At 44.5% G+C, this 16,710-nt stretch overlaps 1 protein-coding gene and 1 long non-coding RNA gene across 8 annotated transcripts in view; one reads left to right on the top strand and one right to left on the bottom strand.

Annotated features, from left to right (window-relative positions):
- Cald1 (caldesmon 1) overlaps positions 1-16,710 on the top strand; it is a 223,669-nt gene that overhangs the window by 194,830 nt on the left and 12,129 nt on the right. For all 7 annotated transcript variants that reach the window (XM_085683798.2, XM_085683800.2, XM_085683797.2 and 4 more), the window contains 5 exons: positions 1,992-2,137; positions 5,572-5,836; positions 8,931-9,071; positions 15,195-15,238; positions 15,337-15,415. In XM_085683798.2, the coding sequence (XP_085539924.2) occupies positions 1,992-2,137; positions 5,572-5,836; positions 8,931-9,071; positions 15,195-15,238; positions 15,337-15,415 (675 nt within the window). The remainder of the gene's footprint in view (positions 1-1,991; positions 2,138-5,571; positions 5,837-8,930; positions 9,072-15,194; positions 15,239-15,336; positions 15,416-16,710) is intronic.
- The window catches only part of LOC146889480 (uncharacterized), a 36,297-nt gene continuing 31,400 nt past the window's right edge, over positions 11,814-16,710 (bottom strand). Inside the window, exon 2 of the long non-coding RNA XR_014999947.2 lies at positions 11,814-15,441. This is a non-coding gene — a long non-coding RNA (uncharacterized LOC146889480). The remainder of the gene's footprint in view (positions 15,442-16,710) is intronic.

Here is a 16,710-nt window from a genome sequence, read left to right on the forward strand (position 1 = left end):
CCATTGTATTCTTTAAACTAAAATTTGAAGATCCTATAGAGTTGTTTTATTCATTTCTCAGGAGAAAATAATTTTCAGTCAAACCCAAGTCATCATGATTAGATTAAGAATGTTTCTAAGAAAGTTTCCCCCTGAGAGGACAGGCTGGCCACCCACCATAACCCTTCCCAACAGAGGCAGAGCTTGAAGGAGGGCGGGAGGCCATTCCTCTGATAAACATTTATTCTTTTACAAACCTATTTGAAGTATTTTTTTTTGCCAAGAAATCTGAAATATATTTTGGGGAAATGAAAGTTTTTCTGACTGAAAAATAGAAGAAAAGAGTTAAAAGAAATTCACCTATGCTCTTGCCCCATAACCCACGAGATTTGACTCAGAATTTATCTCATTTACCCTGGAAATAGCAACCTTCACCTCTGTATTTGTATTTCCAGATACATATTAACTGGGGTGTGAACTCTAGCCCATGACTTCTGGGGCTTTATACGACAGTGACAGGCCAAACTAGATCTATCCTCTCTCTTTCTGCTTATTCAGTGAATACTGATGTGTTTTAGGAGGCAGGGACCACCACCAAGCAGACATGATCACTCTGTTATACAGGCTTTGAACTTCCTTCTCTTTGCTCAGACCCCAATCAGGAACCAAGAGGGCATTAACAGGATGGGATCTGGGAAGGGATCATTTCATTTAGCTATGTCTTGATGAGCTTCCCAGAGAAGCTGGATTGTGAACAGCTCTAGACTAAAACACTCTCCTTAGCTGCAGACAAATCTCCCAAAGAGGACATAGCAGCAACATTACAGCTTCTCTCTTCACCCACATATACCCCACCTTGGGGGAAAAGGAAAGTCTCATCTAGACCAATGTCGGTGAATAGTCCACCCGCAGTGGTTTAATACCATTTAAGGAAAATCACCAGGCAAAGGACTATAAAAGGTAATTCGTGATGCCACGTTCTACCTTGTAAAACATGCCTTTTAGGGGTAAATGTTCAGGGGGTGTCAAGAATCGCTGGGAAGCAGTTGAGTGGTCAGGTGAAGGGAGAAAGTTCTAGACAGCTGAGAAGTCCTATGTTCTCATGGTCTACCTTTCCTCCTCCAAGTGTTTCTGCAGAGCCCTAGTTCTGCGCAACTGTCTTGAAAGGAACGATGGACATCATGCTGTCCTGCTCACATTTTAAGAATGGATGCGATAGTAATTGGAACTCTTCACCCACCTTAAAAGCCACTTTGAAATAATCTGTTTTGTCTATCATGAGGAATTTACAACACAACCCCCCAAAAATACTAAAGCTCCCAATTGCTCTCTGTTCCAATTCCGTCCATGGTACATGACGATCACAAACCCGCTTCTGGTGGTCTGTCTCTTTCCTGTGGAAGTCAGCATGCACCCTAGAACTGTTTATATGGCTTCAAGCATGGTTCTAAGTCCTTTCCCTAAATGTAGGTTATGTGTTGCCTCCTTGGGATTCCTTACTCATTTGACTGAAAGCCTGGATCGCAGCCCCCAGAACTGGCAGATCTGCATCACCTGCTGGCTTTTCTCTTGTTTCCTCCTTATTAGGTTCTTTTCAACGATGCTCCCTGTAGCCAAGGAGAAACTTGGCCAACCTACACGGCCGTTCTTTCATCCAAATCACACCTGTAATTGTTCTTCTTAGTGGGACCTGCAAGCAACTACTCTTAGGTGGAATTGCTAGAAGTTGGTGGTTTCCAAACATAACAACAATACTCCTCCCCTAAATAAAAACCCAGTGAGGTCAGCAGTGGATCTTAACTTCCTAGAACTAAGGTTCAGGTTTGGGCTCACAGGCCAAAGAACTATGTTTTTTTTTACTTTCTAATAATGCTCTTAATTTCATTTCTACATCATGTTCTGGATGGTTGCTCTACGTTAAAAGACTCTTTAAAAGTTGGGGTCTTGGTAATAGCCAAAACCTAGTAAGATGTTTATAGCTATCTATCTTCTTGATGTGTATCCTTGGTTAGATCAAAGATGAGAAAATTAAGAAGGACAAAGAACCCAAAGAAGAAGTCAAGAGCTTCTTGGATCGAAAGAAGGGATTTACAGACGTGAAGGCACAGAATGGAGAATTCATGACTCACAAGCTTAAACAAACCGAGAATGCTTTCAGGTAAGTTGGGACTACTTAACAGTCGCTGTTTTCCCATATGTGGGAGGGAGACGCGGTCTCCTTGTCCTGCACCTCCAGACAGAAAGGATCTGACCTGACAGCATTCTTCCCTTTGTCCTAAAGATACATAGTCAGCCGGTCCTGTCTCCCTATCACTAGCAAGAGACCAGAACTCATTGCTCAACCACAGCTTAATCCTCTTCTATTTCTTCTTCTTTTATAATAGCAAGGTATAGAATGCTTAGTGTCCATGTCTTGACAATATGCTCATGTGGTATCAGTGTCCTAAGAAATACTATGACTGTGGTTAATATCATTGGGTCATACTTTGGCTGGTCCAGACAACTTCCTACAAATCTTTCTCGGCACCATTTTTAAGAGTTCAGTTTTGCAAAGGTTGTAAATCGGTATTTCATGAAGCTCCGATTATTCCGTGATCCAAAACCTTGGGGCACATTAGGTTAAACCAAATCATAGCCATTTACCATAGGATTTAAGGGCCCTCTATGTAAATTTGTCTTCATTTTCCCATTTTAGGAATATATATATGAAAGTGAGAGAAACCAGTTACCACAATGTAATTTATTTTTGTCCGTGTCTGCTAGGAGTTGATGCCCATATGAGTAGAGAATGTTGTGCTCCATATACAGGGAGGAGAACGTTAGGAGCCTTTAGCTAGATTCTTACTTACCAACTGAGCTAAAAGCAAGCTGTGTTCTTCATGAGCAAAAGCCTGTTATCAGATTTACCTTAAGCCTAAAAAAAAAAAGCCAAAGACAGGACAGAACTTTCTGGAGGGTATTTCCATATACCACCCTGGTACTACAAGCCTACCAGCATGTTTAAGCAGAGGCAGTATAGTCAAGGTCTTACTCTCATTTTGGTAAAAGTTGACTTGATTTTTCATTTTTAAGGTTAGAATTTTTTTTAATTCAACTACCAGTAGCATTTATTCAAGATATTTTTCTGTGTATAAAATACTCAAGATCTCTCTCTCTCTCTCTCTCTCTCTCTCTCTCTCTCTCTCTCTCTCACACACACACACACACACACACACACACACACACACACACAGGATCATGCAGTACACATATGAGTGAATGTGATCAGAGGTACATATTTTACACTGGTCCTGCACCATGCACGACAGTACTGCGGAGCCAGCTTTCAAATGCCGACTAAACCTAAGCCTGCACTTAGTGACGTGAACTTATGCTCTGCACGCAGTGACTGTTGAACCAGAGCCTCACGCCCAGTGCTTTGACTACATAAAATAAAGACTGAGCGACACCTAGTGGATCCCAGAGGAGGTTCCCTAGGCCTGTTCTCTAGTCCACACCACTAGATGATCGGAGAGAGCAAACTACTTTTCAAAAGCACAGAGACCTTCACTGAAGGAGGAGTCACGGGTGACCTTGGAAGGGTATAAGAAACCCTTGAACCTCGTGTGGGTTCAAAATGAGAGCTCACCTCTGACCATAAAGAACCTGTTATACTTTATCATCTCAGCCCATAGTAACAAATTTATATCATGACCCCAACATACAGGTTTATAGCTAAAACAAGTTGTTCCAAAACATGGTACTGCCTTTACCTCTACACCTCATTCACTATTTAAAATGTTGATACCAATTTACTAAACTGATTTTTTTTAAAGCCTGAAGCTTGAGAAACATTGTCCCAGAGGAAACAGTATATTCTGAACTCCCTCTGTGTTCAAAAGCAAAAGGTGTATAAAATAAGATCAGTACTGTGCACTGCGTGTCTTCAACCACGCCCTGCTTCATTCATTCTCTTGTTCCATAGCTGGAAGCGTTGTGCCATCCCTGACACAGAATAAATATTAAACAGTGTGACTCATTGTTCCTGAGACAAAGGGGTTGGGTGTGGGGTTGCTGTGTTTGGGTCTCGTTAGTAATGACCTCACTGTACGCTAGTAAGTATTTAAACAGAAGCCTTTCCACATCTCTGTCTCACAGTTAAAGGCTCCCTGTATCAAAGCCTTCAAGGGAACCACTAGAGTCTCCTCCAGTCCAGCTCAGGGAGGACCCAGCTTGTGGGACTTCACTAGTGAAGGCAGAGTATACTCTGTTGTTCCTCACCAGCCAGCCATCTTGTTTTGAGGCAGGGTCTCTCACTGATCGGGAGTAGGCGGGGCTGGCTTTCCAGGCTAGCTGTGTAGCTTTGCTTCTCATCACACCCAGCTTTTGGACATGGGCCCTCCCGTTTACATGGCAACCGCTTTACTGACTCAGCCACCTCCCTAGCCCTCAACTCCTTTCCACGGTTTGGACAAATTGTTTATCTCTCTCACCTTATTCATAAAATCCGATTTTATGAATGACCCAGATATTATGACTCTGAAAGGAGATGATACATTTGAAAACATTTATAAGATATAACGAATGACCCCTCTGATCTCCAGTAACCACCCTAATGACACCACATCTGAAACAATTTAGCGTTTTAAACCCTGACAAAGGATACTCCAGCTGTGTTGGGGTCGGAGAGGGTAGAAATAAACTCTTTGGATAAGAAAAACGTCCCAGAAGCTCTATCAGAACAGACATACCTTCCTGGGTTTAACTCACCCATGAAACAATAAGGCCCAAATAATGGTAACCACCTACAATCCCCGCATTTAGGAGGCTGAGGGAGAGGGACTGTGAGCTTGAGCTAGAGGCCAGCTGTAGAGAGATCCTGTCTCTGTTAACCGCATTCCCAACGCCTGCAGCAGCGCTCCGTAATCCCTTCGTCCTGAGGAACTGAGACTCCACACTCACACGCAGCTCCTCCTTGGCTACCTCCTACGCCCCAGAGAACCACCACTTCCCTTGTTTCTATGAATTTGATATTGCGATAGATTCTTCTTCATACACGTGGAATTTTGAGGTATTTGTCCTTTTATAACTAGCTTGTTTCACTTAGCAGAATAGTTTCAAGTTCACCCACCCACATTGCAGCGTGTGTCGGTATTTCTTTTGAAGGCTGAACAGTGAGCCTTGCATGGCGTGGATGTACCACATTATGCTAATCCATTCATCCTATGATGGACTCAGGTTGCTCCTACTTCCGGGCTCTTGAGGATAATGTTGTTATGGATACAGGAGTTCCACCATCTCAAGACCTTGCTTTCAATTCTTCTGCCTATGTGCCAAGTGGTCTATCTGGATCATACACAAAATATTATTATTTCAGGGTTGCCCGTGAATGGGATGTTTTTCCCACATTCGGGGCACCATTTTTACTTTGCCGTAGCGGTAAAGGCCCTCATGAAGTCCTTGGTTTTCATGTAGATCCCAACAACCAACCCCAGGGCTGGTGTGAGGATCAGGTGCCTGGGTCTACAGTGCCCACCATCAGACACTGTCCTCCTTCCAAGGTTGGCTGCAAGACAGAACCAGGTAATTGCTTTTCCTTTCCTCCTCCCTCAGTCCCAGTCGCCCCGGAGGCCGGGCCAGTGGGGACAAGGAAGCCGAAGGCGCCCCACAAGTGGAAGCCGGCAAGAGGCTGGAGGAGCTGCGCAGGCGCCGCGGGGAGACTGAGAGCGAAGAGTTTGAAAAACTCAAACAAAAGCAACAGGAGGCAGCCTTGGAGCTGGAAGAGCTGAAGAAAAAGAGGGAAGAGAGGAGGAAGGTCCTGGAGGAAGAGGAACAGAGAAGGAAACAGGAGGAGGCTGATCGAAAAGCTAGAGAAGAGGTAAGGGCTGCCTGGCCCAGCCAGGGGAAACCCAGAGATCCCTAAACCCTTACGTGCGTGGGTGGCCCATGACTTTGTAGCCCAGAGAGGAACAGTCCCTTGAAGTCCCCTGCTGCTCTTCTGAGAGTACACTCTTGAACATATAGTGTATCAATCACAAACCTGGTAGCTCAGCCAATAGAGAGCGCTTGCTAGGCGTGCACAAAGCCCTAGATTCTATCCATAGCAATACATACACCCCTGTAATCCTAGCACTCAGAAGGTGGAGAAGAATCAGAAGTCCTCCATCACTATGTATCAAGTCCAAAGCTAGCCTAGGTTATAGAAGAGATCCTATATCACAATAATAATAATCATTTATTATGATGACAAACTTGCATGTCTCTGAACCCTGGGTACTTGCGTCCCCATTTTCTAGATGAAGAAACAGAGGCACAGAGGAGTTTGTATAATTTTCCCGCAGAGCCTATTGTCCTATATAGCTTCTCAGTAAAGAACAGTGGGGACTCTGAGAGACAAGAGGTCCGTCACCTACCACGGAACCAAGCTCCAAGCTGGGAAGCAGAGTGGGTATGGTGGGTTCATGCCTGCCATCTTCCTCCTGGAAGGCTGGGGCAGTAGTTTCCTGAGTTCAAGGCCAGTCTAGACTCTACAGTAAGTTTCAGTCCAGTCCCGGGTTACACCGAGAAATTCTCCCTGCAAACAAAATAAAAAGAGAAAGAAAAGAAAAACACAGTTGTTACACAATATCGACTATTTGGGGAGTCTTTGCAGAGATGTTACTGTTATCACTGGTGTGTATGATATGCATGTGTGGGGGTGTATTGTGTGTGGTAGTCAGTGGACAACTTTGTGGAGTTGATTTTCTCTTTGCACATTTTACATGAGTCCCAAGGGCCAGACTCAGGTCTCCAGGCTTCTGCCACAGCCTGGTATTTGCTGAGCCGTCTCCCTGACCCTCGAATTTCTCCAAGAAGATTAGAATGTACAGAGGCTAGGACGATATCTGCTTTGTCCACTTCTTTATACCAGCACCCAACACAGGGCTTCGGCGGCACCGGAGCCCTGCCACTGTTACCAATGCACCCAACCCAGGGCTTCCACGGACCCCTGCCACTGTTCATAATGCATTTGTTTGCATTTGTTTCATTCTTCACACAGAGCAGATCGGGTTACAAGGAGGGAAACTTGACCTCAGCACATGAAAAGCCAGCTAAGTCAGTTACAACTTAGATGACTATGGTTTTACAGAGTGCATTCTTTCCTTCCATCCCGGGGCGCTTTCTTACTTTGTGGGGAAAGAAACAAGGAATTGAATAGTAAGAGTGACTTGGTTGAAGACGTGTGATGGATAAGTGATGAAATAAGCGTGGGCACCCCGCTTTTCCAACTCCTGAGCCTAGAACTTTCCAGGTCCCAAGCTCCTAGTCCCTCAAAACACGTGAAAAGATTTTCACTGATTTTTCTGACGTGGATGTTATACAGTTTCCTAATTTGGGTGGGAAGTTTGGAAGAACTATTCCAGTCTCTTCCAACTCCAGCTTCCAATCAAGCCATGACCTCTAATTGGAAAGTGATTGCGAGGGTAGAAGTTTGTTAATCTGACGGACCTGACTCTGCCATTTACAAGCTGGGACCTTGGGACAACCCTGAGTGACCCTGTCTTGTTTTCTTCGTCTATGAAGTAGTATCTACTTTGCAGGATTTTTCTGATGACTAAATAGATGGCTGTATTTGCAGTGGCTGACACATCACAGGTACTCAAAGGAGGAACTGCCATACTGCATTGCTTACAAGGGGCTATCAGGACGGAAGCACTGGATTGTATCTAGAGGGGTTTGGGGGTCCATCCTTCCACCAAGCACAGAACCCTCTTCCTACATCCTCTGGCCCTTTGGAACAGCCAGTGATACCGTATCAGGGAGGTTTTATTCTGATATGTGTGTATATGTGTGTCTTTGCATGTGTGTAAGTGCTCACGTGCACTTGTGTGAACATGTGTATGTGTGTGTGTGAGCCAGAGGTCAAATTTGAATATAGTTTCTCAGGCATCAGCTACTTTTTCTTTTCTTTTTTGTTGTTGTTTTTATTGTTGTTGTTGTTTTGGAGACAGAGTTTCTAACTAAATAGGGACCCCAGGAGTCCACCTGTTTCTGCCTTCCTGGTACAGGGTTATAAATGTGAGTTACTGTATTTGGGTATTTTATGTGGGTTTTGAGGATTGTACTCGGTTCTCCTACTTATATAGCACGTATTTTACCTACAGAGCTACTTCATCCATTCTGTTTGTTTTGTTGTCTCCTGTCAGTCTGCCTGTCTCTGTCTGTTTCTCTCTTCCCCCCTTTTCTTTCTTTTCTTCTTCTTTTTTTTTAAAGAAAGGCCCTCCTGTGTTACACAATGACCTTGAACTTGCTAAGTGGCTGAGGCTGACCTTGAACTCCTGACCCTCCTGCTCCCACCTTCCACTGTAGGGCTATTCTTCTACACCCAGCTAATCTCACAGTTGGAAACAGTATTTCAGAAAATCAGTCTTAAAGAATAGAGGCAGCTTGATCAGAACCCTGAGCTTTTAGCCTGATAGAAGACAGGGGGCTCTCTAGATGGGGCAAACGCACAGAGGGTTAATGAGATCGCCCGTGGTCTCCCCACTGAGGAACAACAACAGCATCCCCTCAGGTTGTCACGCCACCTAAAATAATGTCTTCAGTTGAGTCAGGGACTGCCACAAAATCATCTTAACTTATTGAACCCACACAATTTGTCAAGCCTGGTGCTGTAGCTCTGTAGCACTTTAGCACTTTCTTCACAAAGGAATCCACCTTGACAACCCTTCCTGGAAGCAGGTAGAGGGAGCCTTCATATTCACTTAGATATTCAGAAGTGGAAGGTCCTTGCTAAGTGGCTTACAAGGTGGTGATGGTAACAGATCACCTTTCAGGAAGCCTTGTTGAGTAGGATGGCCGTCTAAACATTTCAGACACACCTTTTCTAAAGTAGTTGTCATGAGATTCGGTGATCGTTGTGGCTCTGTTTTATAAATGAGGAGACTGAGGCACTTGAAGCGGATTGTGACGTGCTTGCTATTTTCTCTCAGGAAGAGAAGAGGAGGCTAAAGGAAGAGATTGAAAAGAGACGGGCGGAAGCTGCTGAGAAACGCCAGAAGATGCCAGAAGATGGCTCGTCCGAGGACAAGAAGCCATTCAAGTGTTTCACTCCCAAAGGCTCATCTCTCAAGGTATGGTTCTCCCAGAATTCTTACAAAACTTCTCTTCCAGTATCATAGAAATGTGACTGGAGCCCCTGCGTTTTTCTGATCATCCAAGAATTTCTTTGCTTCAGTTAAATCTTTGCTGTGTTGTGTTAATATGTTTAGGCTACAATATCAAAACATCTTTGACTTGGTTGTCAAAGTTCTGCCTCGACATAAATTATCTCTCTGACCAGTGTAGAGGTGTGGGAATAATTGGGGCATAGTCCACACAGCAATATCGGGAGGGAGCCTCAGGGTTCTTTCAAATCCTAAAGATCACCCATGTTTATTATCCAAACAGCTTTTATATCAAAAGGTAAACTGAGGGGGAAGTTCATTAGCATTCTGTTTCCGGGGCAGCGGGACTTAGGTCACATCCGCAACTATGGCTGCTCTGTCACGTAGACTGAATTAACACCTCTTCTCCACTTTGTTACCTATAAATAGCAGAAATTTATTGCCCACAGTTCTGGAGGCTGAAAAGTCCAAGATCAAGGCACTAGAAAATTCAGTGTCTGGCTCCTCGTCGATGACACCTTCTTGCTGTTCTCATATAGTGGAAGGGAAAAGAAGGGGCAAGCAAGCTCTCTCTGGCCTCTTTAAGAAGTTCATCAATCCCATTCATGAGGAGTCCACCCAAAGGTCCCACCTTCTATATAGCACATTGGGGATTAGACGGCACCATATGAATTTTAGAGGGCTGCAAACATTTAAACACTGACTCTTTCAGCTACTTCTTATGTTAATTTTGGGATTACTAAAAGCAAAACAACTGGAATTAGTCCAGGTGCAAACTGCAAAGCTATTCCTGCAGGAAATCAGATGCCACTTAGATAGGGTCCTTTTCCAGGAGAGTCAGGTTACTACTGCCTTCACGGAGCAGACCTCCTGACTCTGAAGTTAGGAAGTCAAGAAGGTCTTGTCCAGAAGAAAAAGAAGGAGCAAAGCAAGAACTGGTCAGGAAGACTGTGGGCTGATTGAGATGGGGCGGGGGAGCAGACTCGATTGGTCATTTATTACCAAGTCTCTCTTTTGCTTTGAGCACTCAGCATGGTACCTTATGTATGGAAGGTATTTGATAAATATTTGCAGAGGAATCCTGAGTGAGTGAGTGGTGCCTTAGAGAACCTTCAACATTCCTAACCTGTCTTCATCTACCATTAGCCTAACTAGACTAGAACCATCAATAATGGGTAAAGCCAGTGTCAAATCTCACCTAGGCTCCCATGTGAACGTGGCCAAAGGCCAGTCACCTCCACTTTACAGTTGTTCAGTTGTTACCTATTTGTCAGATTTTTTTTTTATGTGTTTGTGAGGAGAACACATGCATGTGGGGGATGTGTGTGCGCAGATGTCCACGCATGTAGAAGCCAGAGGTCAACTTCCAAGTGTTGTTCCTCAGAAGCCATCTGCCTTTTTTTTTTTTTTGAGTCAGGTCCTCCTCTTAGCCTGGAACTACTTGTCTTCAGGTCCTCAGAGCTGTAATTACAAGCACATGCAACCCCAGCTGGCTTTTTACATTGGAACCTGGGGTTTGCACTGAGGTCCTCATGCTTCTGGGAAACACGCTTTACCAAATGAGCTGTTTCAGGAGCCCTCAGCATTCAAATAATTTCCCTTAGTCGTTATGATGGTGTGAATGCTAGTCACAGGTTGGTTGGTTGGTTTGTAGACCGTGTCTCACGATGTAGCCCTGACTGTCCTAGAACTTGTTATGTAGACCAGGCTGGTCTCAAATTCACAGAAACCCATCTGCCTCTGCCTCTGCCTCTCTGCCTCTCTGCCTCTCTGCCTCTCTGCCTCTCTGCCTCTCTGCCTCTCTGCCTCTCTGCCTCTCTGCCTCTCTGCCTCTCTGCCTCTCTGCCTCACTGCCTCTCTGCCTCACTGCCTCTCTGCCTCTCTGCCTCTCTGCCTCTCTGCCTCTCTGCCTCTCTGCCTCTCTGCCTCACTGCCTCTCTGCCTCACTGCCTCTCTGCCTCTCTGCCTCTCTGCCTCTCTGCCTCTCTGCCTCTCTGCCTCTCTGCCTCTCTGCCTCTCTGCCTCTGCCTCTGCCTCTGCTTAAGTAATGGGATTAAAGGCATGTACTACCATGCCCAGCTTGGTTACAGTTATTTTCCCAAAGAACCATTGTGAACTGGGTAATAACAATTTGGTCAATCGCAGACCACATGCACAATACTGGTACATAATAATGACATGGTAGGTGTCTCAGTTTCTATAAGTAGGATCAAAGCATGGTGCTCACACAGCGAAATCATTCAGTGGACAATGTGTTTCTCAGAATGTATCCTTGTTGCAGGAAATCCGTGACTTTTGTACTTGACCACTCAACTCAGGGTCTGACGTGGGAAAATCCAAGACTTACACTTTAAAAAAATCCACTTGGCTTATGCTTTTTTGTTCATCATTGATAGTAAGGACAGGAACTCACACGGGGCAGGAACCTGGAGCAGGAGCTGATGCAGAGGCCATGGAGGGATGCTGCTTACCAGCTTGCTCCTCATGGTTTGCTCAGCTTGTTTTTTTATAGAACCCAGGACCACCAACCCAAGAATGGCACCACCCACAATGAACTGACCCTTCCCTCATCAACTGCAAGGCAGGAAAATGTTCTACAGGCTTGCCTACTTCCCGATCTTATGGAGGCATTTTCTCAACTGAGGCTCCTTCCTCCCAGATGACTATAGCTTGTGTCAAGTTGACATAAAACTAACCAGCACACCAATATAAGCCAGAGTGGGAATTTATTTTTAAATATCTATATTTATAACGTAACTAATCTGTGCTACATACTGTGAGAAAGAAAAGTGCATAGTAAGTTTGCTGCCCCTCTATGGGAATATAGCTGCCGGCCTCATGGGAAATGATGCAGGACTCACAAAGGGACAACATCCCAGCCAATGAGCCCTCGGAGCACAGCACAACAAGGCCTACAATAGGCCAGCTCCATCTCTGAACACTGAAATTTGAATTTCATATAATTATGTCATGAAATGTTTTTTTCAACTCTTAATAATGTGAATTTTTGTTAAAAGTGGGGGCTGGAGAGATGGCCAGGAGTTAAGAACACTTGTTACTCTGATAGAGGACCTGGGTTTAGGTTCCAGCACCCACTCAACAACTAACAACCATCTGTAACTCCAGTTCCAGAGGACCTAACACGTCTTCTGGCCTCCACGAGCAGTGAATGAAGACATACATACATGCAAAACACCCATACATCTAAAAAAATTAAAAAAAAAACCTAAATCTCACAAATAAAGAGTGCTTAAGGCTGGTGTGGTAACACTGTTATTCCAGCACTGGAAGGCTAATGCTAGGGGATCATCAGTTCAGGGCCAGCCAGCCAGCCTAGACTACCTACCCAGTGATTTCTAGGGCACTGGAGGTACAGAGTAAAACCATGTCTCAAACAAATGCACAACTATAAAAAATGTTTTCATTTGGTTGTTTGGGATCGTCATGGCAAATAGTGCCGACCATGGCTTGAAAATCACCAGTATAGAAAAAGGAGCAGAAAGACAAAAGCAAAAGGAACAACAACAGCCATCAACCAACCAATAAGAAGAAAACTTCCCTCTGCTCTGGCTATCTCTGCCAGAGTGCAGCCTGTTCCCAGTTCTGCTCTTTTGTTCCTGGATCAACAAATAATCAAAGAAAGCAATGTTCTCCCTTCCTTCCTTCTTTAAAATCCCTCCCAAGCTGAGCCTTCCTTGAACAGTCCTGATAACGTGAGAGCAGTCATCACTAAGACTAGATCCTATCTGCCCTGAGTTCTGGAGAACCTGGGGCTTCCTTCCCACAGCAGTCTTTAATCATCTCCTTTCTACCCAGCCCCTCAGCTTCCTCGTTTCTCAAGTCCATCCTTCCATTTTCCTCGGGCCTTCCTAGGAAGCCCTCCTCTGTCTTCTCTCTCACGGAACCAACTACACAAGTCAATAGTCATTTAGTCAATGCATAGAAAGGACCAGAGCATTTTTAATTTATACATAATAGAGATGAGCATTCAGGAACACACCATGTGTCCCTTGTCTGGATGGCATGTTTCTTAGAGAATTTCCTGAGATTTTCCTAAATGCAGTTTATCCTGTAGTGGAATTCCAGTAGCTAGCAAGGCTGCAGCTTCAGTTACAATCCCTCTGGCATGCAGGTGCTATTGTGCAGTGCCCACGGGAGGGGAACATCTGAATTTTGACCTCAAAATAGTAGTAAATGGTATATTTTGTGTATTACTTATGATCTCTGCTGTTTGGGCAACTCTAACTATGAGTTCTCATTGCTTGATTATGGTAACAATGGATGATAATATAAGCAGAGAATAAATTTTATGTAGAGTAAATCTAAAGGTCTTTGATGTTGGTTGTTGTAGTTTGTTGATGGAGATGTGGAATGTGAAGTAAAGAAAATACAAAAGCTAACATCTGAAACCGGCAGTATTATCTCTTCCCTGAGTCTGTTGAGACCGTACTGTTGCCTCCTGTCATCAGGGGCAGTCAGCTTCCCTCCTTAAATTCCTTAAATGCTGTGCAGTGTTTAATTCGTGAACTCCACACAAATTGGGAATTTAGAGCAGACGGTTAAGGCATTTCCCAGCAGGAGTCAGTAAGCGGAGGGTGAGTCCTAACTAGATTAGAAAATGAGGACAAGCTGAATTAACTACACAGGAGGAACGGGAGTGTGACAGCCGAGGTGAGCGGGACAACCTGAGTCAGTAAGATACTAGGAGAGCCAGACACACGACACAAGTCTCAGTTCTCCTTGGTCCTGCACTGCAGTGTGCTTCCCCACTATCCACTGCATCCCACGTCTCTAAGTATCTGAGTTGTTTAAAAAAAAAAATCCCCTTTAATTCATGTATGCCTCTCCTCACTTTCGTAAGTTCACTTGGGAAACTGTCAACTACAAATCTCAGTTCAAGTAACAAAATTTCTGAAAGGGCCTCTCCCCCCCCGCCCCCACTTTGTCTTATAGGTGTGTCATCGTGTTCCCATCTTTAGTTTGGCACCTACCTCTGACATTTAAATGTCTTATTTATATCCTCTCCTAATCTACTAAGTGTGTTTTCTCCTTAAAGGACCTTTTGTCCTCCTAGTCTGCCAAGGAACACACATGCTGAAAGACTCCATAGTCTGTCCTGTCCAGGAATCTACTGTAGCGATCTGACCTAGGTTGACAGACTTAAATGCTGCCTTCTCTCAATCAAGTTGGATAAACAAAACAGATTGCTGTAGACTGGGCAGTTATCATTGCCAGGTGTGAGGGCGCACGCCTGTCAACCCAGCACTTAGGATCCCGAGGCAAGGGGATCAAGAATTCCAGGACAGCCTACACTACACAGTAGGACCCAAGCAGCTAATCCGGGTAGACATCTGGTTTCCACAGTGTTGGAGCCTGGGAAGTGCACGGTCATCAGTATGCCAGCCCTGCTGATTCTGGGAAGGGTTCTCCCCCTTCTCCACAAATGGGCACGTTCTTGCTGTCTCTTGCTGTGGCAGAGAACAAGACAATAGGCCAGCTCTCTTGTCTTTTTCATCAGTGCACTCATGCCATTCCCGAGGGCCCCACCCTCCTGACACAGTTACCTTCCCATTCCAAAAGTCATTACAGGAGGTAGGGATTTAAGTATATGAATAATTAGTTTGACATTGGTCTGTGTTGTGTATGGTGGTTTCTTGTTTCCAAAACTCAGTATCTCCCACTAGCCCCTCTCTCTCTGCATTCTTTATCCTCTTCCGGTCCTCCTTTCACTTCCCCAGTGCCAAATACATTGTTCCTGGTTTTCTCCCCGCCTGGGCTGCTGTGCACATCACTGGAGCACCTTCACATGCTCTGTGGTGTTTACATTTACCAGGTTCAGGAACGGGAGTGGTATGGCTAAAGGGCACCGTGGGTAAGCTACAGGCCACCAAGTAGGACCGCAGGAGAGACTTGCGCCACTCTGGGTCTGTCTTGCCTTCCACAAGGTATTTCAAAGACACATCGGTGCAGAGTCTATTCAGTCATGTCTCAATCTGTCAGGCTTCAGAGCGCCCCGGTGTTCGGGGTTTGCACGTCATTTTCCTTCTGCATATTCATGAGGCTTCTTCTCTTTTTTTTTTCTATTTCCAGATAGAGGAACGAGCAGAATTTTTGAATAAGTCAGTGCAGAAAAGGTAACTCTCATTGACGGTTCAGTTGAGACTCATCAGCTGTGACACACTCGGAGAGCTGTCTTTTGACTCATGTTGTCATGTCTGTGCTTCCTTGGCAGTGGTGTCAAACCGACTCATCAAGCGGCCGTCGTCTCCAAGATTGACAGCAGGCTGGAGCAGTATACCAACGCAATCGAGGTGAGCGCTGTTCCCTGGTCACAATCCTACAAAACAGAAACAGGCTGGGATTACGTGTGTGGTCGCAGAAACATTTAGGGTAATGAGTAAGTCTGGCACCCTGAAAATATAATATTAATAATGATCTCCATAACTAGCTATGAAGAAATACAGTAAGAAAGATGCATTAGAGACTTTTGAGTAGGTTGTTTTTAACACTTGTAGTCTGAGTTTTCTTTGTGTATGAATATTTTGCCTGAACGTATGTGTGTGTGCACCCTTGGAACTAAAGTTATAGTTGTGAGCCACCGTGTGGATGCTGGGAACTGAATCTGGGTTCTCTGCCAGAGCAGCAAGGATTCTAAATCACTAAGCCTTCTCTCTAGTCGCTAATGAATAGACTGATGGATACACGCATCATAGGACATCTTGAATTTTGCTTGCAGAAACCTATTAATAAATATGGTAGCATGAAATAACGTGAAGATGAGCCCCAACTTGTATTTAATCATCATCCATTTTACTTGGTTAGTATTAAAAGGATCATAGTTTTATGTTTTTATCAACTATTTTTTTCTATTCAGTTGACCTGGGAATTTGATTTTGTTTGAAAATAATGTGTCGTTCTCATCCGAAGCACTAAAAGATTAGCATCATTGATCAAGATGTGATGCTTTTATGTTCTTTGTATAGTCTTGAGCAATGGTTTTAACCTTCTGTATCAGAGCACCTTCAGTGAAGTAACTTGTTCGGGTTCATTTTCTTTTTCTCCTCTCCTTTGTACTCAGAGTAGAGATGCCTAGAATGTAGCTCACAAATGACATGATTGAGAGGGTTTTTATGATGTATTAAATATTTAATGAAGTATTAACACCCATTTTATTCACAAGATTGGTATCCACTAAAGTATGACAAACTGTACACAGTCCATTTCTCTGGTTAGATTGGTCCTAGCACTGACAAATGGAGCCAAGACTGTGGCCTCAGACTGGGCACAGACACATTTTTGTATGAAGATGTTACTCATCCCTACTAAACCACCAGCCACAGATCAGGACTGATAGAGAAGCCATCTGGGCTTGTCTTGTTTACAGCTGGGAACGTTTCTCAAAGACATGCCCTTCTTACGTGTACCCTTTGTTCCTTCCAGTGTACTCTCTATGCTGCCCTGCCGCAGCCTTTCAGTCTTGAAGAACTTGCCCACTTTGGGGCATCTACATATGCTGTTTTTCTGCATAGAATGAAGGCCTCCTCCTAGTCCCTTTCCTACTTCTGAGTCTCCGGTGGAATCTGGTTGTCAATGTTACATCCTTAGA

The sequence above is a fragment of the Myodes glareolus genome, chromosome 25 (genome assembly GCF_982192425.1).
Source record: "Myodes glareolus chromosome 25, mMyoGla1.1, whole genome shotgun sequence".
NCBI classification, from domain to species: domain Eukaryota; kingdom Metazoa; phylum Chordata; class Mammalia; order Rodentia; family Cricetidae; genus Myodes; species Myodes glareolus.